Source organism: Phyllostomus discolor, chromosome 3 (genome assembly GCF_004126475.2).
Source record: "Phyllostomus discolor isolate MPI-MPIP mPhyDis1 chromosome 3, mPhyDis1.pri.v3, whole genome shotgun sequence".
NCBI lineage: Eukaryota > Metazoa > Chordata > Mammalia > Chiroptera > Phyllostomidae > Phyllostomus > Phyllostomus discolor.
In genome coordinates, this window is record NC_040905.2 from 213,706,065 (window position 1) to 213,733,390 (window position 27,326).

At 68.0% G+C, this 27,326-nt stretch overlaps 3 protein-coding genes across 15 annotated transcripts in view; 1 reads left to right on the forward strand and 2 right to left on the reverse strand.

The window, feature by feature from the left end:
* Positions 1-631: 631 nt before the first annotated feature.
* Positions 632-3,229, reverse strand: BRD3OS (BRD3 opposite strand). 3 transcript variants are annotated; one of them, XM_036022451.1, is made up of 3 exons: positions 2,195-3,229; positions 1,893-1,936; positions 632-1,557 (listed from the first exon to the last, which is right to left on the reverse strand). In XM_036022451.1, exons 1-3 carry the CDS (start codon positions 2,336-2,338, stop codon positions 1,473-1,475), a joined length of 273 nt encoding a protein of 90 aa, XP_035878344.1. In that variant the 5' UTR covers positions 2,339-3,229; the 3' UTR covers positions 632-1,472. The 3 variants fall into 3 exon arrangements, with proteins under 3 accessions (XP_035878344.1, XP_035878346.1, XP_035878345.1); XM_036022453.1 differs by lacking the exon at positions 1,893-1,936 and having other exon boundaries at positions 2,195-2,442; XM_036022452.1 differs by having other exon boundaries at positions 632-1,936; positions 2,195-2,442.
* A 6,254-nt stretch (positions 3,230-9,483) lies between these two features.
* Positions 9,484-11,966, reverse strand: LOC118499836 (wiskott-Aldrich syndrome protein homolog 1-like). The gene is made up of 2 exons (XM_036022463.1): positions 10,828-11,966; positions 9,484-9,839 (listed from the first exon to the last, which is right to left on the reverse strand). Exon 1 carries the CDS (start codon positions 11,964-11,966, stop codon positions 11,178-11,180), a length of 789 nt encoding a protein of 262 aa, XP_035878356.1. The 3' UTR covers positions 9,484-9,839; positions 10,828-11,177.
* The window catches only part of VAV2 (vav guanine nucleotide exchange factor 2), an 89,931-nt gene continuing 74,502 nt past the window's right edge, over positions 11,898-27,326 (forward strand). For 7 of the 11 annotated variants that reach the window (XR_004902386.1, XR_004902387.1, XM_036022458.1 and 4 more), the window contains exon 1: positions 11,898-12,135. Coding sequence is in view for 9 of the 11 variants with exons in the window: in XM_036022458.1 (XP_035878351.1) it covers positions 11,932-12,135 (204 nt within the window). In the remaining 2 variants the exon portion in view is untranslated. The remainder of the gene's footprint in view (positions 12,136-27,326) is intronic. The other 4 variants (XM_028512415.2, XM_036022459.1, XM_036022460.1 and 1 more) reach the window with 1 other exon arrangement.

Below are 27,326 nucleotides of genomic sequence, written 5' to 3' on the forward strand. Positions count from 1 at the left end.
CACTCGCGGTGACCGGCACCCAGGCCCTGCCGGCGGCGGGGGCTGCGGCTGCCCCCCGCCCCGCTGGGGCTGAGACACTGTCGGGGGCACTGACGTGGAAATGACAAGTAGTGTTTGGTCCCTGACGTGCTCTGGACGTACCTGCCCGCAAGCCCTCGGGCATGTGGGAGCTGCCTGGCGGTCACTTCGGGGACCGGGCCGAAATGCAGAGGTTTCCTGCTGCGACGCTCCGCCGACCGTTCGGGTCGAGCTCCTTCTGGTCCCGGGGGTTGGTTCGCACCTGTTTTCTAGGCCTGACCCTTTCTTCGGGCGGAAGTGAACACGGAAAACAACTCAAAGCCTGACGCTAACAAAATACCAAATGTCAGCTGCCACTGATGGAAACAATGAATTAAATTAAAAAGCCCACCAAACTCGAAAAGCTGTTTGTACACGGGGTCCCTGTCGGTGGATGTTTCGGAACCCTGACAGGAAAGCACTGTGGCCGGGCGGGCCCGCAGCTCCCGGGCAGTGGGGAGACCAGGCCGCCAGCCGCACCGGCCCTGTGCCCAGGGGCCTGGAGCCACGCCTGGGGTCGCGGGTTCTCACATCCCACCTCGTCTCCGAGGGAGGCCTGGAAACCCAGGATGCCGCTAACGGGAGCGGGGCCGGGCTCACCGTGTGGGCCCTGGGCTCGGTGTTCCCTCTGTGGTCACATGACTGTGCAGAACTTGGACTGGCCCGTGTCCCTGGAGACCTCCAGCTTGTCCCGGTCCCGGACCAGGATGGCCTCGTTTCCGTACCGGGAGTACCACATGCTGCGGCTCCTGCCCAGGTAGGTCCTGGGCGGCGCGGACTCCAGCTGCTGCTGCTGCTGCTGCCAGATGAGCAGGGAGGTGTCCCTGTAGCGCCGCCGGGCGTAGCCTTCCGACAGGGCTTTCTCTGCCAGCGGGGCGCGGCCGCTCATCCCGGGCCCGGGACCCCTGCTGGGCTGCGGAGCCTGCGGCCGCCCTGGGCCAACCCTCTCAACCGCTTTGCACCAGACGCTCTGATGAACACGCTTTGCAGCCGCTGGGTCCAGGGGTTGTTTAGTTAAGTTAGTGGTCCAGGCTGTGGGTGGGCAGCACCCTTAGGTGGGTGGTGGTGGAGGGAGACGTGAGAGGAGCCTCTGAGCATTCTGAAGACATCTAAGGACTACCCCTGACACGGCCAGCAGGTCCGGGTGGCTCCCTGGCTACAGCCTTCAATGGTGACAGCTGTGGGCACTTCATTAGCTGTGGAGGTGGCTGGGACGAAGCACCTACCTCGAGGGGAGGCACTGGCAGGTGTCTGCTGTGATTCTGACAACACGGTGTGGACCACTCAGCTTGAAAAGATGGATGCACCACCCTGGCTGGAAGGTCATGGTCCATACAGCTAGACAGATGACCGCTGCGCCCAGGCCGGTCTCCCCTGAGCAGAGCTTGGAGCAGCTCACTGTGCAGCAGGGCGACCTAGGACTTGTCCGGGGTGCAGAGGCGGCGCTGGCTCCCAGCCTTATATTGTGGGGCTAGTGGACAGCTCTTCCCCAGGGCGATACTGCAAGAAACGGACACGCTGTCAAGGGCGGCGGTGGCAGGTTTCATGGCTCAGAACCTGAACTCCAGAGCAGAGAGTTAAACGGGCTACTGACGACACAAAGTGTCCGTCGCCATCAGATGAGCCAGACGGAGCCTAATCCTACTTCATTACTAACGAAGGGGCGGGGGCACCCTGGCCCACGGCTTAGCGGAGGGTTTGCGTCTGTACCAGCGGAACAAGTCCTGAGAACCTAAAATGGCCCAGGTCACCAGGGGCTGCTTCCAGACCAGCCTCTGACCTGCCAGGGCGTTCGCCTAGCTAGGCTGCCGGGCTGGGGCCGGCCTGGTACTCACCCGGCCACCAGCGCCGCCTTTGTGCTCCAGGCATCTGGAGGCCCCTGGACCAGAAAAAAACAGGATGCCCGGTGAAAACCACTCGAGGCGGCATCCGCAGCCGCCCCTTCCCCATCGTCCAGGCGCGCCTCACCTCGGCGGCTGCCGAGTGCCCTTAGCCCTGCCTGCGATCTGGACCCCCCCCACGGCACGTCCCCATCGCCTCCCCAGTATCCTGGGTCCCCCCTCGCCCGACCCGCGCCCCGGGACCCCCAGGGCACGTCCCCATTGTCTCCCCAGCATTCTGGGTCTCCTCCCCCCACCTTACGCCCTCCCGCCCGCGCCGCAGTCGCCCTCGCGGCGCGGTTCTCGGCGACGCCCGGGCCGCGGGGCGGGGCGCGGCGCTTCAGACCCAGGCAGAGCCTGTTGGCCGCCCCGCCGCGTCTCCATGGCAGCGCCGCAGGCATCCGTAGCCGAGCGCCCAGGACGCGCAAGCCTGCGCGACGAGCCGGAGCGATCGATCGCCCCGAGGGGCGGGGCCGGAGCGCGACCTCGTGGGCGGGGCCTGCCGCCCGAGGAAGCGGTTGGGAGCGGGGCGCGGGGGGCCGGGCCCGCCCACCGCGCTGTGGGTCCCAGTGTTTGCCCCAGGGGGCATCTGTGCCGCCGCTCGTGTCCTTTCGCTGTTGCCGCTGCCGTGCCCGTTAGCGTTCCTACTCCCAGCGACCGATGCAATGGCTTTTAAATAATTTAAGGCCGTCTGGGCGCGCAGTGAGAGACAGGTCTCGAGTTCGCCCGCGTGTGCACGTCACCGCGCGAGCTCCGCCAGCCCTCTCTGTAGTTCCGCCCTTTTTCTGACTGCAGTTGTATTCAAACGGGCTCCCCGGGGCCGCTTAGCAAAGTGACGCCCCGGGCGCCCCGGAGCACCGAGCCCACGAGTGTGGGATCCCTTCTTCACCGGGACGCGGGACGTCTCCAGGCTTGGGCCCCCGGCCCGACCGCGCACCAGGTCCGGCGCGTCTCCCAGCGCGTACAGGATGCCTGGGCGGGAAACGAGGTCCCCGGGCCGGCGGTAACCCGGTACCTGGAAGGAATCCCGCGCACTCGGTCATTAAGCAATACACTTCTGACAGTCTCGTGGGCCAGAGACGAACCCACGACGCAAATTTTAAAATATTTTAAATGCATGACGATAGAATTACAACATATCAAAAGCGTAGGCTGCAGCTAAAATGATGCCTGCGGGCGGGTGCGGAATTGATAGCTTTACATGCTTTACAAAAGTAGGAAGGTTACGAATTAAAGAGCTAAATATTCATCTCAAGATGTCAGGGGTAAAAAAAAAAAACCAGCAAAAATTAACCTAAGTACATGCACTAAAGACGAGGGAAAGAAATACCCCCCAAAATGATCAAGAGACTAATAAAAATAGTAAGCCCCTGGTGGGGAAAAAACAAAACAAAAACAGAAAGACACGGAACTAACACTAAGGATCACAAAGGCTTCGTTTCGGCCAGAGCCGCCAGCTGCCAGCAGACCGACACAAAGGGAAAGGGGGAGGCCGCCGCCCCACGTCCTCCAGGCCTTTTAGCAACAGGGAGGCGTGCCTTTGGCCACCTCCTTGTGCATCTGCAGGGAAGGTGACCTTGTAGACAGCCCGGGAACCGGGCACCACTCGAAAAGGATGTTCCCCCGGCAAGCCTAGAAGAGCCTGCAGTGTCACCCCCCGCCTGTGGGGGGCACTGTTGTGCACGAACAAGTGAGGGACAAGGTTCTCGCCGAGAGCATCCGTGTGCGAACTGAGCACAGTCGGCGCTCGAAGAGCCGAGACGGCTTCCTGAGACGCGCGAAGGAACGTGGTCGGAGAAGGAAGGGAGCCAAAGAGAGGAAGGACCTGGTGCACCCGAAGCGCCCGCCTCTGCTGCGGCCAGAGACGCGCGACAGAAAGGATGCTGGGCCCCGCTCGCTGTGAATTCACGGCGTGATGAGTCTGAACAAATAGAGTGTTCTGATATTTAAAAAACAAGAATTAAAAAGGACTTACAACAGAAGCTGTACATGTTAAAGAGATAATAAAATAATACCGTGAACAGCCTGATGTCAATACGCTTGTAAATTTGGCTAAGTGGACCAGGGCCTAGAAAAATGCAGTTCATCCATACGGGCACGAGAAGAGACAGCTTGAGTCGTGCTGTTAAAGAAGTGGACCTGCCCTGGCTGGCATAGCTCAGTGGATTGAGCGCGGACTGGGAACCAAAGTGTCCCAGGTTTGATTCCCAGCCAGGGTACACGCCTGGGTTGCAGGCCATAACCCCCAGCAACCGCACATTGATTTTTCTCTCTCCCTCCCCCCCCCCCCCCTCTCCCTCTCCCTCCCTCCCTTCCCTCTCTAAAAATAAATAAAATCTTAAAAAAAAAAAAAAAAAAAAGAAGTGGACCTGCCACGTAAAACCTTCCCCAAGGCCCACACTGGGCCCGGATGGCGCGCGCGCGAAGCCCGTGAGCACGGAAGGAAGGGAGGCGCGCATGCGCTGTTCCACGGAGATCTCTGGAAACAGGGGCGGAGCCATCTCCCGCTCGCCGTCAGCACTGGCCTGACCTCGACCCCAAGCTGCAAGGACGCGCCAGGGCAGGGCCGTTGGTGGCTGCCAAAGGAGACGGCGGGGCTGCGCGGTGGCCGCGGGACGCACGCACGAAGGCCCGGCCAGGCTGGGTCATTCCGGATTGCGCGGTGCGCTCCTCCGCAGCAGCCAGATACAGAAGGAAAAGAACGCAGGGACGTTCCAGTCTCTGCGTTGGATTCCACGTGACTCTCGCGGTGGAAAAACAATTCCTAGAAAGCTAGGAATGACACTTGGGTTAGTTTGCCCTGGCTAGGCAGCCTCAGTCGGTTAGAGAGTCATCTGGACACACCACGTTGTGGGTTCAATGCCCGTCAGGTCACATACAAGAACCAACCAATGAATACCGTATTTCCCGGTGGATAATAAGCACTGTTTTGCCCAAATTTTTCTTTTTTTAAAATATTTTTTGATTTTTATTTATTTTTAGAGAGGGAAGGGAGGGAGATAGAGAGAAAAATCAATGTGTGGTTGCTGGGGGTCATGGCCTGCAACCCAGGCATGTACCCTGATTGGGAATCGAACCTGCGACACTTTGGTTCGCAGCCCGTGCTCAATCCACTGAGCTACGCCAGCCAGGGGATCTATATAACTTTTTAATTCTTTTATTTATGCTTATGTGTGAAAAGTGTAACTCTAGAAAGCAATAACAATATCCACATGGATAATAATACCCTGGGATACAATGGTCAGTTTTGTTTCTAAATACAAATAAATAAAAAACTGAATTAATCCCTAGCTGGTGTGGCTCAGTGGGTTGAGCACTGGCCTGTGAACCACAGGGTCACGAGTTCGATTCCCAGTCAGGGCACATGCCTGGGTCGTGGGCCAGGTCCCCAGCAGGGGTCACGCAAGAGGCAACCACACATGTATATTTCTCTTCCTCTCTTTTCTCCTCCTTTCCCCTCTCTAAAAAAAAATAAATAAATAAAATCTTTTTTAAAACTTAAAACAAGTATTAAAAAGTGAAGGAGGGAACATGGCCCAGGTCTCCTGGAGGAGAAAGTTGGCGTGCGGGTCCGCTCCTCTGGCCATACTTGTTGCAGTCACAGTAACTCCTACACATGTACCAGTGCCGGCACCGACACAGGGTCCAGGGACACAGACGGCCCCCCGCTGGACCCCCCCCCCCCGCCACCGGGGCTGCAGCGGTTTCCCAAAACCCGCTCCAATGGCACGCCGCTCGTGGGGGGGCGCCCCACGCAACCCAGCCGGGCAGCTACCGTGAGTCACGTGTGGCTTCCGGGCTCTTCCGTGTGGCTTCCCCGGCTGGGGAGCCGAATCTTTAATTGTATTTAATTCTAATTAACTCAAAGTTTGACACTCGATTCCGAGTTTGGCAAACTTTCAAGCACACGAGAAACCACTTGGGTGGGCCGATGGGCTTGTTCGGCCACACGTTCTGTGACATCCACACGCAGATCGGGGGTTGCTGGCGAGCGCCGGTGCCCTGGCCGGCGTGCACGGTGAGCGGCACGCGCACAGGGGGTTTGGGGAGCCCCCCCGGAGAGCGGGATGTGAGACATCTCATCGGTAAGGTTCCCAGCGGGAGGCACGGTGAGGCGATGGCATGTCCGGTGCACGGGGTCACATAAAACGTGCTGTCAGAGCGGACTGGCTCACAGTGGGGTTTATTCAGCCACAGACGGGGATGAAGGACTCACCGGCTCTCTGCCACAGGGGTGCGCCTGTGCTGGGGGAAAGGGGCGGGCACAAGGCCACCTGGTGTAAAAGCCCGTTTGTGGGTATGTCCAGACCCGGCAGACCCACGAGACAGGAGGAAGCCCGGGGTGGGCAGGGTGCTGAGCGGGCAGCGGCTGGGTGTTGGTGGCTCTGGGGGTGACAGGCATGTTCCTGGGTTTGGGTCACTCGTGCTGGGGCCTGGGGGCCCAGCCACAGGGCCAGCAGCCGCCTCCCCTCAGCTGAGCTGACCCTCTGCCCCCTGAGGGCAGGGGTGGGCCACTCCCTGCGAGGTCAGAGGGCAGAGTGAACAGCAGTGGGCGTGGGGCCGGCGGTGTGCCCACTCCCCCTGGCTCTGTGATCAGACTGCGTGGTGAGCTGCCCTCTCAGAGGAAGCCCACGCTGCCGCTGCCCGCATCCCAGTGGACGGAGCCTGCCAGGGACGAGTTCAGTGGCAGCTGGTGCCCCTGGTCACCCCTCGGGCCCCTTGACTCACAGCCAGCCATGGGGGTGGGGCCTTCCCCTCAGCCGGCTGGACTCCCACCTCTGTCCTTCGTTGTCATGGCTGTTGGCCCCTTGATGAGAGAGCTTCCTGCAGACCCCCGGGGGCGCCCCAAGCCCTGCCTGCCTGCAGACCAGTGGGCGGAGTTCCTGGAGCCCCCCCCCCTTCCGCCCCCCACCCCCACCCCCCGGCCTCAGAGCCTGGACTGGGTGCCCTGACCTCAGGGGCGCCCCTCAGGACAGACGGGACTGTCCCCGCACAGCCCTGAGGAGGGGCCCCCTCCAGGCGCGTGTGGCAGTCCAGCCCGAGGCCCCAGTCTGGGGCCGAAACCAAGGCCTGCAGCCCGTGCGTCGTGTGAACGTGGAAGCGTCTCTCTGGGAAAAGGGCGTATTTTTGCCTTTTCAAAAATAATGTGAAAAGCCTGCACCCCACCCCCCAGCGGGGGCCGAGGGTCATTCTCCCCAGGAAATAGTGGCAGCTAACATGCCGTCGCAGGTGGGGGGCGGGCACCTGGGGAGCTCGGGTTCCCCGCCCGGCCTGGAGAATGGGTCCTTGGCCCAGGCTTGTCCAGGGGAGTCAAGATATTTGCCTCCCCTTGCCCCAGAGCGGAGCTGTGCTCGGTCAGTACGTTCTGGAGGGAGGATGAGGGGACAGGGGTGGAGGGGGAGAGGGGAGGGTGGGGTGGGGGGAGGGGTGGAGGCTGGGTGGCCTCTACCTTCCCCTTCCGAGGAGGCCCGTGCGGGGAGCCTGGCTGCCGAATGAGGCCCTGGGCCCTGCCCCATGGATGAGAGGCCCTGAGCCCGCTGCAGCCCTTGGGCCGGCTGGGGAAGCCCTGGCCCCGCGGCCTGGGAGGCCTGTGTGGGCAGAATGGGTCTCTGTGTTTGGAGAGGCCTAGAGGCCCCAGCGCGCCAACCGCGCTGAGCGTGGGAGGGCGCACGCTCTCTAGTCCAGAGCACCTTCAGTGCTCCGGGGTCCGGCTCCCGCCGCTGAGCGTGAGCCCCGGGGAGCCCAGGAGGCCTGGGCCGTGGGCTCCGATCGCCCGGGGCTGCCTCTGCCCGACCTGGGGCCATCGCTGCAGCTCTGCGCACCTCCACCTGCCAGACCATGCTCGCCTCCCTCCGGGGGGCGGTGCGCTAGTGCCGAGTCTGGAGCGGAGAAGGCGCGCGGAGTGGGAGTTACTGCGCGGGCAGGCGGGGAAGCGGGGCAGGGGGACCTCCCTCCGAAGGCCGGGACCCCCACGGACCCCGCAGCCTCCAGGCTTCCCGGAGCTCCAGGCCGCGCGGCAGCACTTCCACCCCCTTCCCGCCTTCAGCTCGAACCCTGGCCGGGGCCTCGGCAGCCGGTTTCCGCCGCTCCTGCCGGGGGGCGGGGGGGGGGGGGGGGGGGGGAGGCGCATGGGTGTGCGGTGTCTTCGCGTTCTTTTGCCGAGTCAGCATGTAAACGCTGAGTCAGCTGTCGAGGCGCTTTCCCTCCTCTCTGGTCACCTCTCCCCTCGAGTCAGTGTCAAGGGACCCCGAAAGTTCCAGGCGTGGAAACCCCTGGCGGCGGAAGCATTCGGGGGCCCGTGCGAGGGCCGGGGACTGGCCCCTTCGGGACGAACAGGGCTGTGCAACCCCGGGCCGGGCTCGGGACAGGCGCAGAGAGGCGGCGCCTCCCGCTCCAGGAGCCGCAGCGGCCGCGCCGTCTCCATCCGCTCCGCTGCTGTTGGAATAAACCGCCCCGAAGTGACGACAGGCCGCCCTGACCGCGGATCTCCCGCACGGCGGCGTGACACGTGCGCACCTGCTGTTCAGGTCCGTGCCAGGAACCTTGTTAGATGGCAGGGCAAACCGACCCACAGGCCGCACAGCCGGCCTCTGACGCCTCAGAGCCGGGGTGCCGCGCTCCTGTGGCGTCTGTGGAGGAGGCCCTCGGGTGCCCGGCTGTGCCAGGATGCCGGCTCCACACCTGGCGTCTCATTCAACAGCTGCTTTCCGACCACCCACCGCCGTCCCAGCCCAGTGCGCCCGGGGGGAGGACAGAGATGGTCCCTGGTGCCACCCAGCTGATGGTCGGTCTGGGGGGAGGAGACAGAGCAAGCCCACCAACTGCATGGGGCGGCAGGTGAGGAGGGCCGGCCCAGGGGGTGAGGGGTGAGGGCATGCGGCCTGGGGCGGGGGTAGGGGGGGCGTGCACTGCAGGGAACCTGGGCGTCCGGGGAGGACTCGCTGGGCGGGCTTAGGTTCTACCTCCGGCGGGGGCTCCCCTGGGGCAGGAGAGGCAGCGCCTCACCCCGGGTGGACTAGGCCCCGGCTGGCTGCGGAGGACCCGCGAGGGGCCGAGGGTGGGGCTGGGGAGGCTGTGGTGGGGTGGGGTGGGGGAGGGGACTGCAGCCCTCCTGCCACCCTTGGGCTGTGCGGCTGGTATTGGCTCTTCCTGCCCCCTGGGTTTAAAAACATTTTTTTTTAAATCCTTACCTGAGGGTACGACTTTTTAAAAATTGACTCTAGAAACAGAAAGGAGGGAGAGAGAAAAGAAAAACATGGACGTGAGAGAGAAACATCAATTGCCTCTCATATACACCCTGACCAGGGATTGAACCTGCAGCATTTGGGTGTCTGGGACGATGCTCCAACCAACTGAGCCACCTGGCCATGGCCTGTCTCCTGCGTTTCATCTGTCACAGCTTCTCCTGTGGACTGTCCGGCACTTAGCATGGGACTTCCTCCATTGAAAGGTTGCCAGTTCGATTCCCAGTCAGGGCACATGCCTGGGTTGTGGGCCAGGTGCCCAGCAGGGGGCGCACGAGAGGCAGCCACACATTGATGTTTCTCTCCCTTTTTCTCCCTCCCTTCCCCCTCTCTAAAAATAAATATAATCATGAAAAACAAAATGAAACACTGGGACTGCGGCGAGTGTTGTGACTCGCTCAGGACCACGCAGGCAGCGGGGGGCCCGGGCCTCTGGCTCCACTGTTCCCGGAGAAGCTGGGCAGCGGCCCCCGGAAAGGGGCAGCCAGGTGGCGACAGTGTCCTCCATGCCCACCAGGGGGCAGCAGACGACCGTCTGCGCCGTGGCTGCCTCGCCGGCGTCCCAGCCTCGGGGCTCATCATCTCGGTTTGTTCTCCACCCAGGCAGGAAGGCCCAGACCGGTGCGGACAGAGGCCCCTTTCTTGCTGGCGGAGCCACCTGTGGGATAGAGACCCAGGCATTTACGGGGCCCGCGAATAGAGCACCCCAAGCGCGGGGCTGGGTTCGCGCCTCACCAGGGGTTCTGACGGGGTGGCCGCGCGCCGTTCCTCGGGGGGGGGGGGGGGGGGGCGCCGCCAGGGAAGGTACCTTTGCCTGCTGTCGGAGCGGAGGCCCGAGGTGCTGGGGGTTCGGGCCCTGTCCCCTCTTTGCGACCTCCCGGGGCGGCAAGGCAGGCAGGCTCCCAGCACCCCCGCGCCCCCCCCCCGCGGGGGGTTCCTTCCCCAGCACCGTCCCGCGGCGCCACACCCGTTCCCTCCTCGGAAGGCGCTGGACGGGAGCGGGGAGCTCGCCCCTGCTGCCCGCAGGCCCGGTGCGCCCTCCCCGCCTCTCTCCACGGCCCCAGGCTTCCTGCTCCGTTCGGGAAGGGCCGAGCCTGGCTCCCTGCAGAGGCGGGGTCCCAGAACACAGGGCCCAGGGGACCCCTGAGGTGAGGTGGGGTGGGGGTGTGCCCCTGCTCCCGCTGCTGCGCCAGGAATGCCAGAGGAGGAGGGGACGGGGCCGTCCTGGCTGCTGCCCAGGGCTGCCCCAGCTAGCACAGGTACAGGGGCCCACCACGCGTGCCCAGGGTGGGTGGCCCCTCTGAGGCGGGTGACCCCACACCTGCACCCGGCGGCTGGGCGCGGCTCAGAGAGGGGCCCAGACTCGTCGGGCGCGGCCCAGTCCATCAGCGGGGAGGACCTGGAGCTCCTGGCAGCTGAGCCAGAATCCACATCATTTCTTTGCCAGATGGGCTCTTTATGTCCTTGAAGTCCCCCCCGCTGTCACAGGCCGGCTGCCGGGAACACTGCCCGCCCCCCGGGGCGTGGCCCAGTAAAGAGTTCAGGGCAGGGTCAGGGGACCCTGCAGCCAGCGTGGGGGCGGGGGGACACAGGGCCCAGTCTGGCCTCGGTTCCTTCCCTCTCCCCCGATTACTTATCTCACACACCCCAGCCCGGACGCCAGGATTTGCCCTCTGGGCAGCTGCGAGTGGCCAGAGTGGCCTCTGGGTCGTAACGCAGGGGAATCCCTGCCCCCGTGCAGGGTCGGGAGGGGGGCTTCCTGCCGGTCCCAGGCCAGGAAGGAGGATGGGAACTGGCTCTGGGCGCGTCCCCGGTCCGTGCACATCCGACGTCGATTAATCCCGCGGGGGTGGCCTCATGAGCCGAAGGGGCGGGAGAGGCCTCGGTCCAGTCGGTGGCCCCTTCTGGCCGTGTGGAAGCGTCTGGCGTGACAGGGGCCAACTATTGATCTTCAGGAACTGTACGCAGGAAGAGACGCACAGACGGCGACTGGCCGTCACTCCGTAGGCGAGGTCTCTTGCCCCGGGCGCAGAGCTCCCCAAAGTCCGGGTTCCGCTAGCAGCGCGCCTGCGGGCCCCGAGCCCCAGCCCTCCGCAACTTTTGCGGGTGGCAGAGGGGCAGGAAGTGGAGCGGGGGCGGGGGCGGTGCCTGGGTCTCGGGGAGGTGCCCAGCCAGCGCCCCGCCTCCGCCCCGCCCCGCCCGTGGCCGCGCCCCCCGCGCCCCCGCGCCCCCAGTGCCCGGGAGCCGCGGAGCCTCTGAGTCGGAGCTTGGAGCGCGGAGCCCGCAGGCGGGGCGAACAAAGCGGCGGCGGCGGCGGCGGCGGCGAGGACGGCCCAGGCCCGGGACGCGCGGAGCAAGCGACCCGCCGGGCCTTTGTCTCGGGCGGGGCAGGAACCGCGGCGGCCACGGGGCGCCCCGCGCGCAGAATGCGGCGCCCGGCGGCGCTGATCGCGGAGCGCTGCGGCGGTGGACGGCGCGGAGCCCGGCCCGGGGCCCAGGCGGACTCGTGTGTGTGAGCCGAGGACGCGGCGCGCTGCCCGGCGCCTACAGCGCGGCCGCACGTGGGCGGGAGCGGCGGCCCGCGAGGAGCCCGAGGAGGAAGAGGAGGGACGCTCGGCGGCGCGGGGGCGCCCGGCCGCCCGCGGGAAGCCCCGCCCCGGCCGCGGAGCCCGGCGCGGCCGGGCGGGATGACCCGCGGCCGCCGCACTTTGGCCCGAGCGCGGCGCTGAGCGGGCGGCCCGGCGGGCGCCATGGAGCAGTGGCGGCAGTGCGGCCGCTGGCTCATCGACTGCAAGGTCCTGCCGCCCAACCACCGCGTCGTGTGGCCCTCGGCCGTGGTCTTCGACCTGGCGCAGGCGCTGCGGGACGGCGTGCTGCTGTGCCAGCTGCTGCACAACCTCTCCCCCGGCTCCATCGACCTGAAGGACATCAACTTCCGGCCGCAGATGTCCCAGGTGACGGTCGGGGCGCGGGCGCGCGCGCGGGCGCGGGGGTCGCCGCCGCGGCGGCCCCAGGGCAGTGGCAGGAGCGGCGGGGCTCCGGGGCGGACAGAGGGGCGCGCCCCGGGCCTCGGAGCCGGCTCCTCCGAGGGGCGGCCCCGGGAGGCGCGAAGTTGACCGAAGTCCCTCAAGCCGAGGGAGCGCCTCCGCCGCCCGCGGGCTCTGCCCGGGTGAGGGGAGACTCCAGCCCGGGCGGGGCACCCACCGCCGCGGACCGCGCTCCCGGGCCACGGGGCCTGCGAGAGTCCCGTCCGATCCCGGGGAGCCCGCCGCGCCCGGGGCCTCGGCAGGCGTGGCGAGGTCCGGCTTCGTGCCGGTGCCGGACGCTGGGGGAGGCCGAGCAGGCGCGGCGGGGGGCGGGGCGGGGCCCGAGGGGCAGGCCGGGTGGGGAGCGAGCGGCCGCCGGGCGCAGGGGGTGGGTGGGCCTGGGGCGCCGCCCCCTCGCCGGCCTCGCCTCCTCCCGGGACCAGGGAGGGCCGAGCCGCATCGGCCCCCAGGGACGCGCAACTTGGTGTGAAGGGAGCCCCCCCATCGCTCCCCCAGCTGCCGCCGACAGGGCCCCCTCCGGTGTGGTCTTTGTCGAGGCCGAGGGAGCGCGTGCGGCCGCCGGCAGCAGGAAAATGTCTGCGCCTCAGGCGCTGCCTTTCCCGGCCCTTCGGAGGGAACTTGGCCCAGACTTGAGCAGGATCCAGGCTGCCGTCCTGCCTTCTCTGGGGCCGTGATCCCCCGCCCCAGCCAGCCCGGCGGGGCCCCAGGGGGCCGGGCTGCCGGCCCGGGTCTGGCCAGCACTGCCCCAGAGCCACTTCCCTGTGGGTCCTGCAGCCCCGTCCCCCTCGGCCGAGGACAAATCCGTGGGGACCAGGGCCAGTCACAGTGGGACATCGGGAAGGGGGCCGGAGTGAGTCACTGCTCTTCCAGGCTGGGCTTCATGGCCTCTGCCCTTTGGCTGTGACCCTGTTTCCAAGGAGATGGGGTGCCCGCCCCGGAGGAGGGGAGCGTGGCCTCTGACAAAGAAGGGCTTGGGGGGCCGGGGCCGCCCTGTCACTCAGGGGTCATACCCCCAGACCAAAGAGGTGGGCTGCCCAGGGAGGGGGCCCCTGGCACCCTGCCTGGGGTCGGTGCCCAGGGCGCCCCCGAGGCCAGCACCCTCCTCTGGCCTTCTCAGGGCCGAGTGGCCCCGGGGCCGGGAGCCGGGGCCTTGCCGCAGGGTGCTATCACCGACCCAGCCCCCTCCGCCGCCCTCTGCCGTCCCCGGGCCCTGGAGGGACAGGAGGAGGGCTGCCGAGGGCAGAGCTGGGGCTGCCCAGGCTTGCTGGCTCCTGGCAGGGCTTTCCCCCAGTTGGCAGGGCTCCCGGGGCGTGGGGTGCAGGGTGCAGCCTGGCCTGGGTGGGTGACGTAGCCGGGGCTGGGGCTGGCGGGACCTCGGGTCCTGGAGCAGCCCCTGCCCAGCTGTGGGTCCGGCGGGATGGGGCAGGAGGCGGCGCTGGCTGTGGCAGGTGGCCGGCTTGGCCCCCTGTGCCGGAAGTGCAGAGGCGTCCCAGGGTCTCCGGAGCCGCTGGCGGGCAGCGTCAGTCTCAGCGGCAGCCCCTTGGGGCCCCCACCCCAGCAACCCTCGCCCCCCCCTCCCCGTGAGGGTTGTGAAGGGGCCTGGGCGGTAGGATACTCAGGTGGGAGGGTGTCTGCGTGTCTTTGTGGCCACACGTGTGGTTGAAACTTGGCACGACGCTTCCTGGGTCGGTGACCCCCTTTGGGGCCTCAGTTTCCCCGTCTGTGCAATGGGCGGTAGTGGAAGCCGCCTCACAGCCAGTGAGGGAGGCGGGGGAGTCCCTGGCCCGGCGCTGAGTCAGCCGTAGCAGTTTCACGGGACGGTCTCGTGGGCACGGGTTGGTGAGGTCCCCAGAGAGGACGGGGCCCGTCTCCCAGACCCGGCGTCTCACGGAGGGCGGGGCCGGTTGCCCGGTCGGGCTGAGGGTGCTCCGGGGGCCCCCCGTCGTGGGGCTGGGAGTTCTGTGTGGCCCTACTGGGGTGTTCTCCATGACAGACACCATTGTCTTTCCCATGAAGGGCCTTGTGGCTCGGGGGCCGGGGCTGTGCGGCCGCCCTGTGCCCCCCAGGGGTGGTGACGACGTTCTCTGGGCCCATGGTGGTGGGGTCACCCGAGAAGCCTCTTCTGCCCTTTGTTACCCCCCTGCCCGGGGCTGGGCGGGACCCTGGGGAGGGTGCCACCCCGTGTCCCGCATGAGGACCCTGCAGCTCGGAGAGGCCCGGTGACTCGCTCCAGGCCCCGCGCAGAGACGAGGGGCAGGACCGGGACATGCACGTAGGTCTCCCCCCTCCCGGGCCGCCTCGCCGCCCTGCAGTTTCTCGACTCCCCTCCGCTGTCCGGCTGCCTTTCCGATGGGCGGGCCTGGCCCCTGGCTCAGGTGGTCACGGTGTGTGTCTGCCTCCGCCGGACGGACGGGCGGGCGGGCAGTGCGGCCTGCTTCCGTGGGGACCCGGGTGCTGTGCCGGTGGCAGGGCCGTCTCAGGGCCCTCCCGTCTCCCCGCTGCCCCCCACCCCGGGGTGGGTCCTGCTCCAGGGCCTCCACGGTGCCCCCTCTTTTCTGGGTGGCTGGCTGGCTTCTCGCTGTGACGCCGCCTTTTCCAGAAGGTAGCATTGGGGGTGTCCTTCCTCTTCGGGTTGATCTCGGCTGGGGTCTTGGCCCTAAGGAGCTGAACAGCCACGTGCGCTTATGGAGCGCCTGCTGTGTACAGAGCCGGGGCTGGGAGGTGTGACAGACGGGTGCCAGTTGCCTCTTCGCCACGCACGCCTGGAGCGGGCAGGGCGAGCTTTGTTGTCTTGGCTCAGAATGCCCGGAGGCCACCTCCGGTTTTAATTACACTCACGGGGGCAGCCACGGTCTGCTGGTCGTGGGGGCAGCAGACCACGTGCGGCTGGAGCAGCCTCGGTGGTGGGGTCCTGTGGCCGCCGACTCAGCAGACAGCCCCGGCGCCCCGCTGCAGTCCGGGCCTTCCGGGCGCCTCTGCCCGCCTTGTGCCCGCGCTGCCTGGACAGGTGTCCTCCGGGGGTTGGGCTCGGGACCTGGGCACCCCCACCCCCTGGCCCCCACCAAGGGGGAGCCGTGCTCTGGCTGGAGAGCCTGCGGCGAGTGAGGGGTACCAGTGGCGTCCATGGGGGCCGTTGGGTGCCTCCAGACGGACTCTGTGCCCCTGGGTCCCGCAGGGCCTGCCACCCCTGGGTCCCTGCGCTCCTCTGTTGCTATGCTCCTTCGAGCCCTGCCCGGCCCGGCGAGGGGGCTGGGGCCGGCCGGGCGCTCGGGCTCCCAGGTGAGCGGCGGCCACGTCAGGCGCTGAGAGACACTGCCGACCGGAAGAGGAGGTGTCGGGAGCGCTCCCGAGGGTGGGCCGGTGCTCTGTGACCCCCAGGCCAGGGTTCGTGACCCCTGGGCAGCCGGAAGCAGGGTCAGGGAGCGGGTTCTGGTGGGGACCAGGAAGCCTCGTCTTCCCTTTCAGGCAGATTTTGTCTCTTTAAACGTTGGAAACGTCTCAGACTCAGGCTGTACGTGCAGCGCACGGGACGTTTTCTGGGCCCGCGTGGGGGTGAGCTGGGCGCTTGGCTGGTGCCCTAGGCCCTCGTGGCTCCTGGGACGGGCATCCGATCCCCCAGCGCGGCCGAGCCCCGACATGGCACAGCAGCCGTGGTCGCGCCCCGTGGGCCCCTCGGGTCCCAGGCCGTGCCCTCCGCAGCAGAGGGTCCCCCCGAGGCCCGCGCGCCCCCTGCCGTCCCTCCCCGTCCGGGGGGGTTCCTCAGCCATTCCCGGGTGCTCGTGGCCGTGAGCGTGGCCCATGGCAGGGTGTCCCTGCGCTTGGGCCTTTGCGCCCGTGGGGGTTGCAGCCGCCCGGTGCTGTGTTCCCCCGGTGCCCGCGCTGTCTCCCAGGTGACACGAGGGTCGGGTCCGTCCCACCTCCGGGGAGGCCGACATCACGCACTCGGTGGGGGTGGCCTTTGCCGGACGCGGCCCCTGCCACGCCACCCTGGCCCCCGGCAGACCACTCTCGTCCTCGAGACGGTTCTTTGTGCAGGCGGAACCTCCTAGCTCCGCCCCCACCCGGCGTGGGTCTCATGGCCTGTTCTGTCCCACGATGGGCAGCGGTGACCGTCCCTGTGCGTCGTCAGGGTGCGAGGCCGTCTCAGGGCCGACCGGTGGCCCCCGAGTCAGGCCAGCCCCTCGTTTCTGGGCCCCGCCTTCCCTCCTGGCCCAGAACGCTCCGTTGCGTGTCTCTGCCCCGCCTGGCCGCTGGGATGCCGGCCTTTCTCCCGGCGTCTCCGGCTCCACCGGGACGGGGGTCCTCGGATGCCGAGACCTGGGCACCGCGTGAGTGCCGCCGACCGCCCCTGCTGCCCAGCACACGTGTGTGCATGTCTGGGAGCACACGCAGGTGTCTGCGTGCTGTGCGTGTGTGCCGGCGCGGGCGTGCCTGCCTGCGCACCGGGACGTTGGTGCCGGCTCCTCCCGAGACCCCGAGAGCGGGGCTGCCGGGGGAGCGTGCGAGCCGCGTCCGTGGGGGGAGATCGCTGGTTGTCGTGTTAAAAAGCGGGAACAGATACGCAATATTAGTTCTAATCGTGCTCTCTATCTTCCCCAGGCGCCTTCCACGGGGGGCAGGAGTCAGATCGCGGGGGGCGGGGTGGAGACACGGTTCTTTCAAGGTGGACAGCTCGGAGACCCACACACGGGGCCCGTCTGGGTGTCCCGTTCCACGGCGGGGGCGGGGGGCTGCTGAGGAGGGGGCTGCCTGGAGGAGCTCCTGGGGGGCGGTCACGAGGAGAGGCAGGCGCTGGTTTCCCGGGCACAAGTGCTCCCCCGTTTCCGCGTGGTGGCAAGGGTGCGCCGGCAGCCGGGTCCCGCGGAGCGCGGCCGGGGTGGGGGCGGGGCAGGAGAGCAGAGGCTGATGGGCCAGGGGTCTCGGCCTCAGTGCGGACCCGACCGGCTTCGTGGGGCAGGGTCCCCAGGCCTAGGACTGGGCTGAGTGTCCCGGGTCTCGGGGGGCAGCTCCTGGCACCTGTGTGGAGTGAGTGGGTGGGGCGGTGAGTACGTGGTGACCGTCAGAACCTGGCTGAGGCCCGGGCCAGCCCGGTGAACCCGAGAAGGACACCGTGGACATGGCAGGGAGACCATGGTGAGCACACTGTGGTGAGGACAGTGGCCTGGGCCCGGGAGAGGGACCCTCAGTGCTGGGGCTCGAGGTAGGGGGACGGGGCTCAGCTGGGCTAGGGCCTGGGGTGGGGCAGAGCCCAGCTGGGCATCTGACAAGGGCAGTGGCCCTGGGGAGCCTCCACCCTGGGTCCTCGTTTGAGCCCTTTCTTGCCCTGCAGCCCAGGCGGCCGGGGCTGTGCCCACCCTGGAGGGCACTTCCTGCTCCTTCCAAACAGGCCCGGGTGGGGTCCTGGGGTCCAGCTGCGGCTGCCTGAGTCCAAGGGGTGAGACGCCCAGCACGAGGTGGTGCAGGTGGGGCAGCAGGTGTCTGGCCCTGCGCCCTGTAGCTGAGGCCCCACCAGTGGACCCCCCCTCCGCCGCCCCTTGACCCCAGCCCTGCCTCCTTCCCTGAGGTGACCCAGGACGCCTGCGGGAGGGGGACTCTCTCCGCTGCTTCCTCCCCGGGAGCCCCTGGGCCCCACGGCCAGGAGACAGACGAGAGCAGTCTCGGGGTTCACTGTCCCCGCCCGTGGGGCTGTGCTAGTCCTCGGACACCCTTGTTCAGATCCCTGGGGGTAGGGTGACTGCCGAGGGCTTCAAGGAGGAGGTGACACTTGAGCTGGCCTTGAAAACTGGGTGCCCCTATCAGGGCTCTGGGGGAGGGGCTCTCACACTGCCCCCCGCCCCCGTTCTAGCTCCCTGCTGCCTGCACACGCCTCGTCCCGGGAGGGCTGACCCCGCACGGCCCCGAGCTGGCACCGCCCCGGGGCCTCCCTCCCCGTGAGGCATCCATCGTGCTGGGGTGCAGCCCAGGGCCCTCACAGACCTGGGCTCCAGACCTGCCTTGCCTGGCTGCGTGGCCCCTCTGCTGGGCCTGATTCCGCTCCCGTGAAGAGGGGCTCTGACCCAGCATGGGGGGAGGTGCAAAGGGACCCAGAACTCTCAGCCCCGCATCGGGGTGTGATGGGTCCCCAGCGGACAACGGACCGCCCGTCCCCCTCCCCCACCGTGGGGTGTCCCCCTCTCCCAGACACCCCGGATCTGGGCACTTGGGCTCTTGGGCCCCTGGGGCTGTGGGCCCCCCCACCCCGTGGATGCCCTGCCCCTCACCCGTGCCCGGAACCCCGACAGGAGCGAAGCTGGTGCTCAGAGTGTGTTCGGGCGCCAGCACCCCGCATGCAGTCGGGGGGAGCCCTGAGGCCGGAGAGGCTTCGAGCCCACCAGGGCGGCCCCTGCGGGGGCCTCTGGAGCTCCATGCCCTCGGCCTCTTCATTGCCCTGTATCTGCAGCGGCCGGCTTCTGACAAGAGCAGGAGCAGCGGCCACAGAGGGAGGGAGGCAGGCGGTGCCTCGGGTGCCTGGCCCGCCCGCTGGGGGCTGGGGGTCTGCTGCTGGAGGCACGGTGCCTGTGCTTGGGGGGGGGGCGGGTGCTGGTCTTTGTCGCCCACGTAAGGACTCAAGCGATCGTCCCGACACGCCTGCCCCCGCCCCGGCCCCGAGGAGGAGGAGGAGGAGGAGGAGGAGGAGGAGGAAGAGGAGGAGGAGGAGGAGTGCTAAACACAACTGTTACCCTCAGACCACAGAGGCTCCTGTGGGTTCGTGCTGTGTGTTCAGTTTTTTTTTTTTAAAGATTTTATTTATTTATTTTTAGAGAGGGAAGGGAGGGAGAGAGAAAGAGAGAAACATCCATGTGCGGTTGCTGGGGGTTCTGGCCTGCAACCCAGGCATGTGCCCTGACTGGGAATCGAACCTGCGACACTTTGGTTCGCAGCCAGCGCTCCATCCACTGAGCTGCGCCAGCCAGGTGTGTGTTCAGTTTTGAAGGCGGCTGCACCCGTGGGGTCCGGTGAGAGTGGCCAGGCTGTTGGGCGCACAGCGGCCGCCTGTCCTCCGCGTCCTCCCTGGGGCTCGGGGGCCTCTGGGCCTGTCCAGGGTCGGGCCCACCCCCAAGTCCCCCGAGGCGCGTCCCTGCTGTCGTCTGTGCGGGGAGAGGGGACACGTGTCCGTCTCGTGCTGCCAGGGGACTTGAAGTGCCGCTGCCCCCCCCCCCCCCCCCCCCCGGCGCCTCCGACCAGTCCACTGCGCTGCTCACGGCTTCGAGGTCCGGACAGGCGTCTCCTGGGCTTCTGGTGCTGCTTAAGGAGGGGTGCCTCCCCACGCCACTGCCGGGGAGCTGCCGCTGTCCCCGGCACCTGCGGGCTTTCGGCCCCGTCTTCGGGGGAATCTGATTCCCAACGTTGGCTGGGGACAGGTTGCCGCCGCTGAGCCTCCCCACCCCAAAGCTGCCCGCGGGCCGGGTGCCTCACTGAAGGGCTGTGTGCTGGGGATGGGGGGGCGGGGCTTCCCGGGGGCAGGGCCTAAGGGGATAGCGCCTTGTCTGGGGTGCGTGAACTTGGACCACGCACAGCAGCGTGCTCGCACGCGCACGTGTCCGAGGTCTGGCGTGTCGCCGCCCCGGGCTCTGAGGCCTGCTTCTCCACCGCGCAGGGTGGGGTCCCCGTTCTGGGACGAGGCGTGCGCGTGTGGCAAACCCGGACGGGCCCCGGGGTCAGCAGGCCAGGCCTGGCCTGCCGTCCGCACCGGCTGGTGGTGGCCGCCTCCTTCGGGGTGGGAACCGGGTGGGAGGCCAGGGGGTCTCCCCTGGCCCAGTGGAGTGGCCCCGGCCCTCAGCCTTGCTTCTGCCTGGCCGCCTGCTGGCCCCGGTGACCTGCAGGCGGTGTGCCTGGGCTGCCTGTCGGGGCAGCGGGCAGTGGACTCGGCCAGGACAGCGGCTCGCTGGCGAGCGCTGGGGCCCCTCTGCCGTGCCCGGGACACACGCAGTGGCCCACCTCGCTGACCCTGCTCCGTCCGGGCTGCTTCCAGGCGGCCGGGAGCTGCCGAGACGGGCACAGTTAGTCCACACGCGCCGGAGGGTCTGGGCCGCGGGCCTGGTCCCTGCAGGGCAAAGCCCGGGGGGAGGAGTCCTTGCCGCCCACTTAACAGCTTTGGAAACTGAGGCTGGGGAGCACAGGGCCTGTGGGAGCCCCGGGCGGGGATGCGGGCCAGGGGGCGGGGGCGTGTCCCTGGGCCACACTTCCGTCGCCGGGTTCTGGGCCGGCAGCCACTCTTTTTTCTCAATTTGTGTGCGACACAGTTTTTTCCCTCAGAAAAGGGAAGACAGAATTTGTGCACACCACTCCCTTCTCATGCAAATAAACCCGGGGAGAAGCGGGCCTGTGTGCTCCCTGGGCGTGTTTGGTGGTGATTTCGCCGCTCGGGAGAAACATCTGTCAGCCAGCCCGGCTCCGGGGGGTGGGGGGGGGCGGGGGGCTGCAGGTGCAGCGAGAGAGACGCCCGGGCGGCAGCCAGGGTCATCGCCGGAGCCATCGCCGGAGCCCTGATTCGCCGGGCAGACCCAGCCCTCGGGGAGGGCCCTGGGCACCCAGGGGCCACCCTGCCACCCCTAGGGGCGGGGGGCAGGGCGCTGGAGTGTTTGCTCCTGGTCCCCTCAGGCCCTTGAGGACAGCAAGAACTTCCTTGGTTGAGGCTGGGCCAGATGCCAGCCGTGGGCCCCCCAAATGGGGGGGGCACCGGCCTCTTCCTGCCTGCCGGGGGTCCCCCACCCCGAGGGCTGGGTCTGCAGGTTGGGGCTCAGCCAGGGCCAGGGGAGAAGCCCCCTCTGTCCCCACAGCCCCACGCACCCAGGGTCCCTGAAACCAGGACTGCCCTGCCGTGGTGGTCAGAACCCAGATGGGGCCCCGTGGACCCCTGAACAGGCCTCCCCCTGCACTTCCCGAATCTCAGCTGGCCCCTCTGCTCCGTGGGGGCCACTCGGCAGGCACCGTGTGTCCCAGCCCCTGGCGGCCACGGGCGCTGGCGCGGGGTGGCTGGCGTCCCAGCCTTCAATTTGGAGGTCGCTGCTTTGTGTGGAGCGGACACTTCTGGGGACCTGGCGGGCACCAGCTCCTTTCTTTCTTTTTTAGACTTTGTTCACTTCTTTATAGACAGAGGGGAAGGCAGGGAGAGAGGGAGAGAAACACTGATGTGCGGTCGCCTCTCCCGCGCCCCCAACTGGGGACCTGGCCCGCAACCCAGGCACGCCCCCTGACTGGGAATGAACCGGCGACCCTTTAGTCTGCAGGCCGGCGCTCAGTCCACTGAGCCACACCGGCCAGGGCTGAGCGCTGGTGTCTGGGCCGCTGCCTGGCCGGTGTGAAGGTGTAAAGGGATCACACCTGGGCCCAGGTGGGCTCCTGGGGTGGGGGATGCCTGGCCTCAGGGCCACTGCAGCCGGAGTCAGATCTGGGGTGAGGGGGCTGCCCCGTTTCTCAAGGGCCTGCCCCCGCCCCCGCTGCCGCCCCCTTCAAGGTTTTTCAAGGTCACTGGCCTCTCTCACCGGCCCCCCCTGCAGCGCCCACAGCTCCCCCCGGGTCCAGGGGCTCTTGGGGAGCACTCCTCCAGCAGCTGCTCAGGCGAGGGAAAGGTGGGTGAGGCCTGGTCACTCCTCTGGGGGGGCCGAAGAGGGGGCCGTCACTTCCAGTGGAGGTGACAGGAGCTCTGACTGAACGTGGCTACAGGGGAGCAGGGTGGTGGGCGGCAGGGGGTGGCTTCACCCTGGGGCGCCGAGGAGCCTGGGAGAGGGGTGGAGAGAAAAAGAAGGTGAAGTGGCTGATGTGGCCACAGGAAACTCCGAGAGGCCTCCCTGCTGGGGTGGGTGGGGGGCCGGCCTGGAGCCCCGGAGTCCCAGGGGGCTGGGGAGGATGCGGGAGGCGGGGCGGACGCCGTCACCTGGCAGGAAGACGGATCAGGCCGGCGCTGGCGGGGGAGGGGACCGTGGGGACATGAGAGCAATGCCAGGCTCCAGGGGCGTGGAGGGGCCCGGCCCGGCCGGCATCCCGTCGGACCCGGGGTGACAAGGAGCACACCCCTGGGGTCGGCCTGGGCAGTGGGGTGGGTGGGGGCGGCCCGTCCAGATCCAGCTCCCTGGACGCCCGTCCGCCGTTGGCCCAGGGCCCAGGGCAGGCCTGCGGCCCCAGCCGTCCTTCCGAAACCCGCCCCGGCCGCGCTGGGGGACGAGTGGCCGGCCCCACGGTGTCCTCTCCCGGGCTCTGGGCTCCCCGCTTCCTTTCTGGTCTGTGCGGCTGACCACATCGCTGTCCGGGCTGGACGGGGGCTGGGGCAGGCTGGTCCCCAGCGGGGAACCCGTGCGTTAGCACAGACGTCACCCCGACCTCCTCCTCCCTCGGTGATTGTTTCTCTCCGGAGCCTTCCGAGGCTCACACGTGGTCGAAGGGCGGTCACCGGGGTGCACCTTTCCCCCTCGGCCCCCCACCCCACCGAGCGGTGCCCCTCCGCCTCTGCGGGGGCCCAGCGACCTGCCGAGAGCCCGGGAGGACCCGCGTGTCGTCGCCAGCGGTGCTGCCTGCGGGAAGAGCACTGTTTCTCGCCAAGGGCACTGCGTTCGATGGCTCGCTCGGGTCCGCCCTATCGCCATCGATCCCGGGAGGCTTTAACCTGGAACAGCTGTGCCGGGGCAGTGGGGGCGGCTGGCTGCCGCCTGGGCTGCCTGGTGATTTCTCGACGGGGAGCACCGTGTGACACTGGGTGGGTGGCCACCTGGGGGCCTCTCCCCGCCACCTGCTCCCTGTCTCCGAGGGTCCCCGGGCTCTGCCCTGTATCCCCCCCGGTCCGAGGTGGGCCATTTTTCACGTCCTGACTTCCTGACGTCAGGTGTTGCAATCAGGGCATGTCCGGTTTCTCGGGCCTGTGTTCTCCCCGGCGACGCGGCCCGAAGCTTCTGACTGTGTCTGCAGTGTCGTGCAATGTCACGTTTCACAATCTTCTCCGTGACGGCCGCCTGAGCCCAGAGGCGCCCCGCTTGTGCCGGTCTGTGACGCGACACCCCCAGCCTGCCCTTCGATAGAGCCCGCCCCGGTTCCCTCCACGGGCCGGGCCACTCTGCAGGCCCCCGTGGAAAGGCCCTCGGTGAGGCCGGGCTCGAGAGGCCGGGGCTGTGCCATCCGGGTCTGCCAGGTGCCCCTCGACCCTCTGAGCACACGGGTCCTTGCCCCTGCCCTCCGACCCTTGGCCACCGACCCTGCCGAGGGCCGGGTCCTGGATTGCCCGGTGGCTTGGGGGTGCCGGCGGCGGAGTGCTGTCCGCACCGAGCTGCCGATGCCGGTTCGGGAGGGAGTGTGTCTCCGGGGAAGCCCCCCCACTGTGTCCCCTGGGTTAGTGCTGTGTGTGCCTGCGTGTGCCTGCCGTGACCTTGGGGACGGACCAGCGCTCTGTGCATGGTCCGGCCCGCGCCACACACGCCACCGCTGGAAGGGCCTTTACGCCAAGAAGTAAATCTCTCGCCGTTAAATAATTCACCGGATTCTTCTCGGTGGGCAGGGGCGGTACAGACATGGAAGTGGCCGTCGGCGAAGCTGTGCTCCACACGCCTCGTGGCTGAGGCGACGAGTCTCCCGGCGACACCTAAAGGTGCTCTGGAGAGGGGGACCTGGCGGCACAGACAGGTGGGTGGGCATGGGGGGACCTCGGGGAGACCGCCCGTCAGGCCTCCGCCGTGAGACACCCACAGGAGAAGGTCCCCTCCGGAAGGGAAGACGGGTGGGATGCCGGATGGGAAGATCAGCCTCGCACTCCGGTCTCTGCCAGGCTGTTCCAGGTGGCGACGCGCCGGGCTGGGCCGCCCCGGTGGCATTTCCGGGTTTCCCTGTGTGGATAAGGTGGTCCCTGAAATGGGGTGCCCAGAGGCCCAGGTCCCCACAGCCTTGCAGGGTGGCACAGGAGTGGGGTGGGGGGCGCTTCGGCCTCTCAGGGGAGAGGTGGAGCTGGAGGGGGGGCCTGGACACCCCGACCATGGGCCCCCCTGGCCGCCCAGGTGCCCGGGGGTGGCGAATAGCTAGAGGGACCTCCGAGGGGCCAAGGCCCCTGTGCCCCCGGGAGGGGGGGCGGTGGGTTCTCCTCACCCCTCCCTGGCACGGCTGTGTGCCACGGAGGCCAGGACGCCGGCGAGGGGCTGGTGGGCCAAGTGGGGCTGGGGCTGCCTGGGGTCTCCTGCCGGCCGCTTCCCCCGCCTCTGGCTCTGGGCCGGCTGGTGGTGCCACATCCCCGTCCAGCCCCCGCTTCCCCGTGGCCGCCCCTCCAGGTGGGGACGACGATCACCTGAGGCCGGTGGCAGGGGGCCATTCAGGGCGGAGGATCCCAGGACCGAGTGGTCAGGAGAGGGGGACAATGTTGGGGCTCTGTGTGGACCCCTGGGGGCGAGGGGGCTGGGTGGGGGGGCTCCTGGGGGCACCCCTTCCCCACTCCAGGCCTGGGGGGTGCAGGGCAGGGGCGGTTGAGCTCCGAGCGCAGGCAGCCCCTGAGCCCGAAGGCTGCCCGCCCACCCACCCACCCTGCTTCAGACGTGGGGGGGGTCCGCGCCACGTGGGTTCCTGAGGGAGTCCAGCGGCTCCTTCCCCGGCAGCTCAGCTGCGACTGGTCCTTGTTTCCTGAAAAGCGAAGTGCCGAGGGCCTTGAACTTCCCCAAATGTGCGGGCATGGGGACTGGAAACAGGAAATGAGGTCCTGTGGTCTGCGGGGACCCGCGGTCAGCTGCAGGCCCTGCCGTGCCCTCCTCCCGGGCCGCTATGCTCCTGGGCCGGCATGGGATCTGGGAATCTCCACCCCAGGCCTCCTGAGGCCTCGCCAGAGTGGACGGGGGATTCCAGACTTTTTGTGGGGTCCGCAGCCCCCGACACCAGCGCTCTGGGGCCCTGCTTGCGTCAGAGGGTCGTGGGCCACCTCTGGACGCAAAGCCATTTAATGGAGAGCCTTCCTCTCTGGTCAAGCACCGTGTTTCCCTTCGAGGCCCTGGGCGCCTCCCCATGTGACCCTCAGCCCTTGGGGTCTCAGCCACAGTCCTGGCCCAGCCCACCTGGGAGGTCCCCTTAGGAAGGGAGGGGAGGGGCAAGCGGGGTGGCTGCTGGGGTGGCCAGATGTGTTGGGGCTGTGTGCCAGGCGTGGGCGACAGAGGGGGCACCCTGCTTGCCTGACCCCCTTGTGGGCACCTGTGTTCAGCCTTGGAGGCCGCTGGGGTGCCCCCTCTCGTTGTCTGAGCACCTGCCTCCCACTTCCCCTCCTCTGCCCTCCAAGGCGGTCGCTCAGCTGACCTCTGCTGCCCTGTGTCCACTCTGGGTCCCCAGCTCTGCCCTGTCCCCCACTGGTGCCAGCCCTGGGCTGGCTGTGGGGGCTCCGCTCAGGGTCACCAAAGAGGTGCCCGTCTTCACCAGGGATCTGCAGCTACCCTCCAGCCTCCTTGGGTCCGGGACCCCCTTCTTCAGGGTCTGGGACCCCCCTTCCTGAATCCAGGACCCCCTCTCCCTGGATCCAGGACCCCCACTCCCTGGGTCAGGGACCCCCTCTCCCTGGATCCAGGACCCCCACTCCCTGGATCCAGGACCCCCACTCCCTGGGTCAGGGACCCCCCTCCCTGGGTCTGGGACCCCTTGCTGAGCAGAGGTTGCTGTGCGGTCCGTGGGCCCAGCGTGGCGGGCCTGGCTGGCGGGTCTCCCTGTGCTGGGAGGAAGCCTGGGCCTCGCCCGTGGGCAGGGAATAGCCGACGCCTCTGAAGAGGAAACGTGCCCCCCACTTCCCCTCCCCTCCGTCGGACTGGGGCTCGGGGCCCTGGCTCGAGGAAATGATTGGCGTGGCTGTGACGGGGAGGCAGGATGTGGGGCGCAGCCGCTCTCCAGGCCGGGGTCGGGGGGCTCCCGCACACCCCGGGGTGCCCCGGCCTTCGTCCAGTGGGGGAGGCCGCTCCGGGGCCAGGGAGGGGCGGGGAGGGAAGACTTGAGTCTCTTGGGAGTTAGAACCTGAACTACGAGATGATGAAACTCCCCAGAGGCCAGAACACTCTCAGCCCCGAGCTCCCCACGCACCGGTGACGTGGGCTCCGCGCTCCCAGGATCTGCCCGAGAGGCCTCGGAGCCTGCGGCCTCTCCCCCCCGCCGCCGCACCCCTGTCCGTGGGATCCGTGCAGTGGGGCACCTGCCCGCGAGGGCCCCGAGGCTGGGGCGTCAGGTCCCCGACTCCCGTGCCCTGGAGGGCCCCTGACCGAGCACCACAGCACAGATGGGCTCTCCGGCCCCTCCGGAGGCCAGGGGTCCGAGATCCGGCCGCTGGTCCTCCAGAGGCTCTGGGGGGGGGGGTGAGGGGCCTCCTTGCGCCCTCAGCTCCCGATGGCCCCGGAGCTCCTTGGCTCGTGGCCCCATCCCTCCAGCCTCTGCTCTGTCTGCGGGTGGCCTCTCCTTCCTTGGGGTGTCTCCCTCCTCGTCGTGTCTTCCCGCATGACACTGCCCTTGCGTCCCCAGGATGATTCCGCCTGGGACCTTTATCTCAGTTACACCCGCCACCCAGATGAGGTCAGACCGGGAGGCTGCGGGCGTGACGTGTGGATGCAGCTCTGGGTTTCCGCTGCGGGGGGCACACGCTCACCCTCCACACGGTGCTTCCTCTGTCCTCTGTCCCAGCATTCTCGGGGTGCTGGGTGCCTACTTGGCCTGGGCTTCTGGTGGCCAGGGGCTTGGGGCTTCAGGCCCTGCTGAATGGCTGAGCCCGACAGGGAGGTGGAGAAGTGGGGGGCTGAGGGTGGGCACCGGGTGGTGGAGAGGTCTCGGGGAGTGGGCTGCGTCACGTTTAGGCAGAGGAGGGTGGGCAGGAGGTGGAGAAGGGGGACGTGGGGAAGCGTGGAGAAAAGCTCGGGGCTGCCCAGGCTGCCGGGGCCCAGACCCGGGGCGAGCCTCTTGGGTTCCCCACGTTGCAGCTGCCTGGGGCCTGGGCGGTCTGCTGGGGGCTGGGGTGAGGCCCACGGGCAGCGGGGTGTCTGTGGCACCTTTGGGCCCGCCACTTCGATCTCCCCTTGGTGCTGAGGAGGCTCCGCCCTGGGTTTCTGGTTTCTGTCCCCTGGGCCCTGCCGCCC

What these genes read in the sequence shown, in the direction of transcription:
- LOC118499836 (XM_036022463.1), bottom strand. Translation starts at nt 11,966, where the DNA reads ATGAGCCAGCGGCCGCACTGCCGCCACTGCTCCATGGCGCCCGCCGGG.
- BRD3OS (XM_036022451.1), bottom strand. Translation starts at nt 2,338, where the DNA reads ATGCCTGCGGCGCTGCCATGGAGACGCGGCGGGGCGGCCAACAGGCTC. An exon ending in CGCGGGCGGGAGGGCGTAAG is followed by an intron (nt 1,937 to 2,194) that starts GTGGGGGGAGGA and finishes TTTCTGGTCCAG; the next exon opens with GGGCCTCCAGATGCCTGGAG. An exon ending in AAGGCGGCGCTGGTGGCCGG is followed by an intron (nt 1,558 to 1,892) that starts GTGAGTACCAGG and finishes CGTTTCTTGCAG; the next exon opens with TATCGCCCTGGGGAAGAGCT.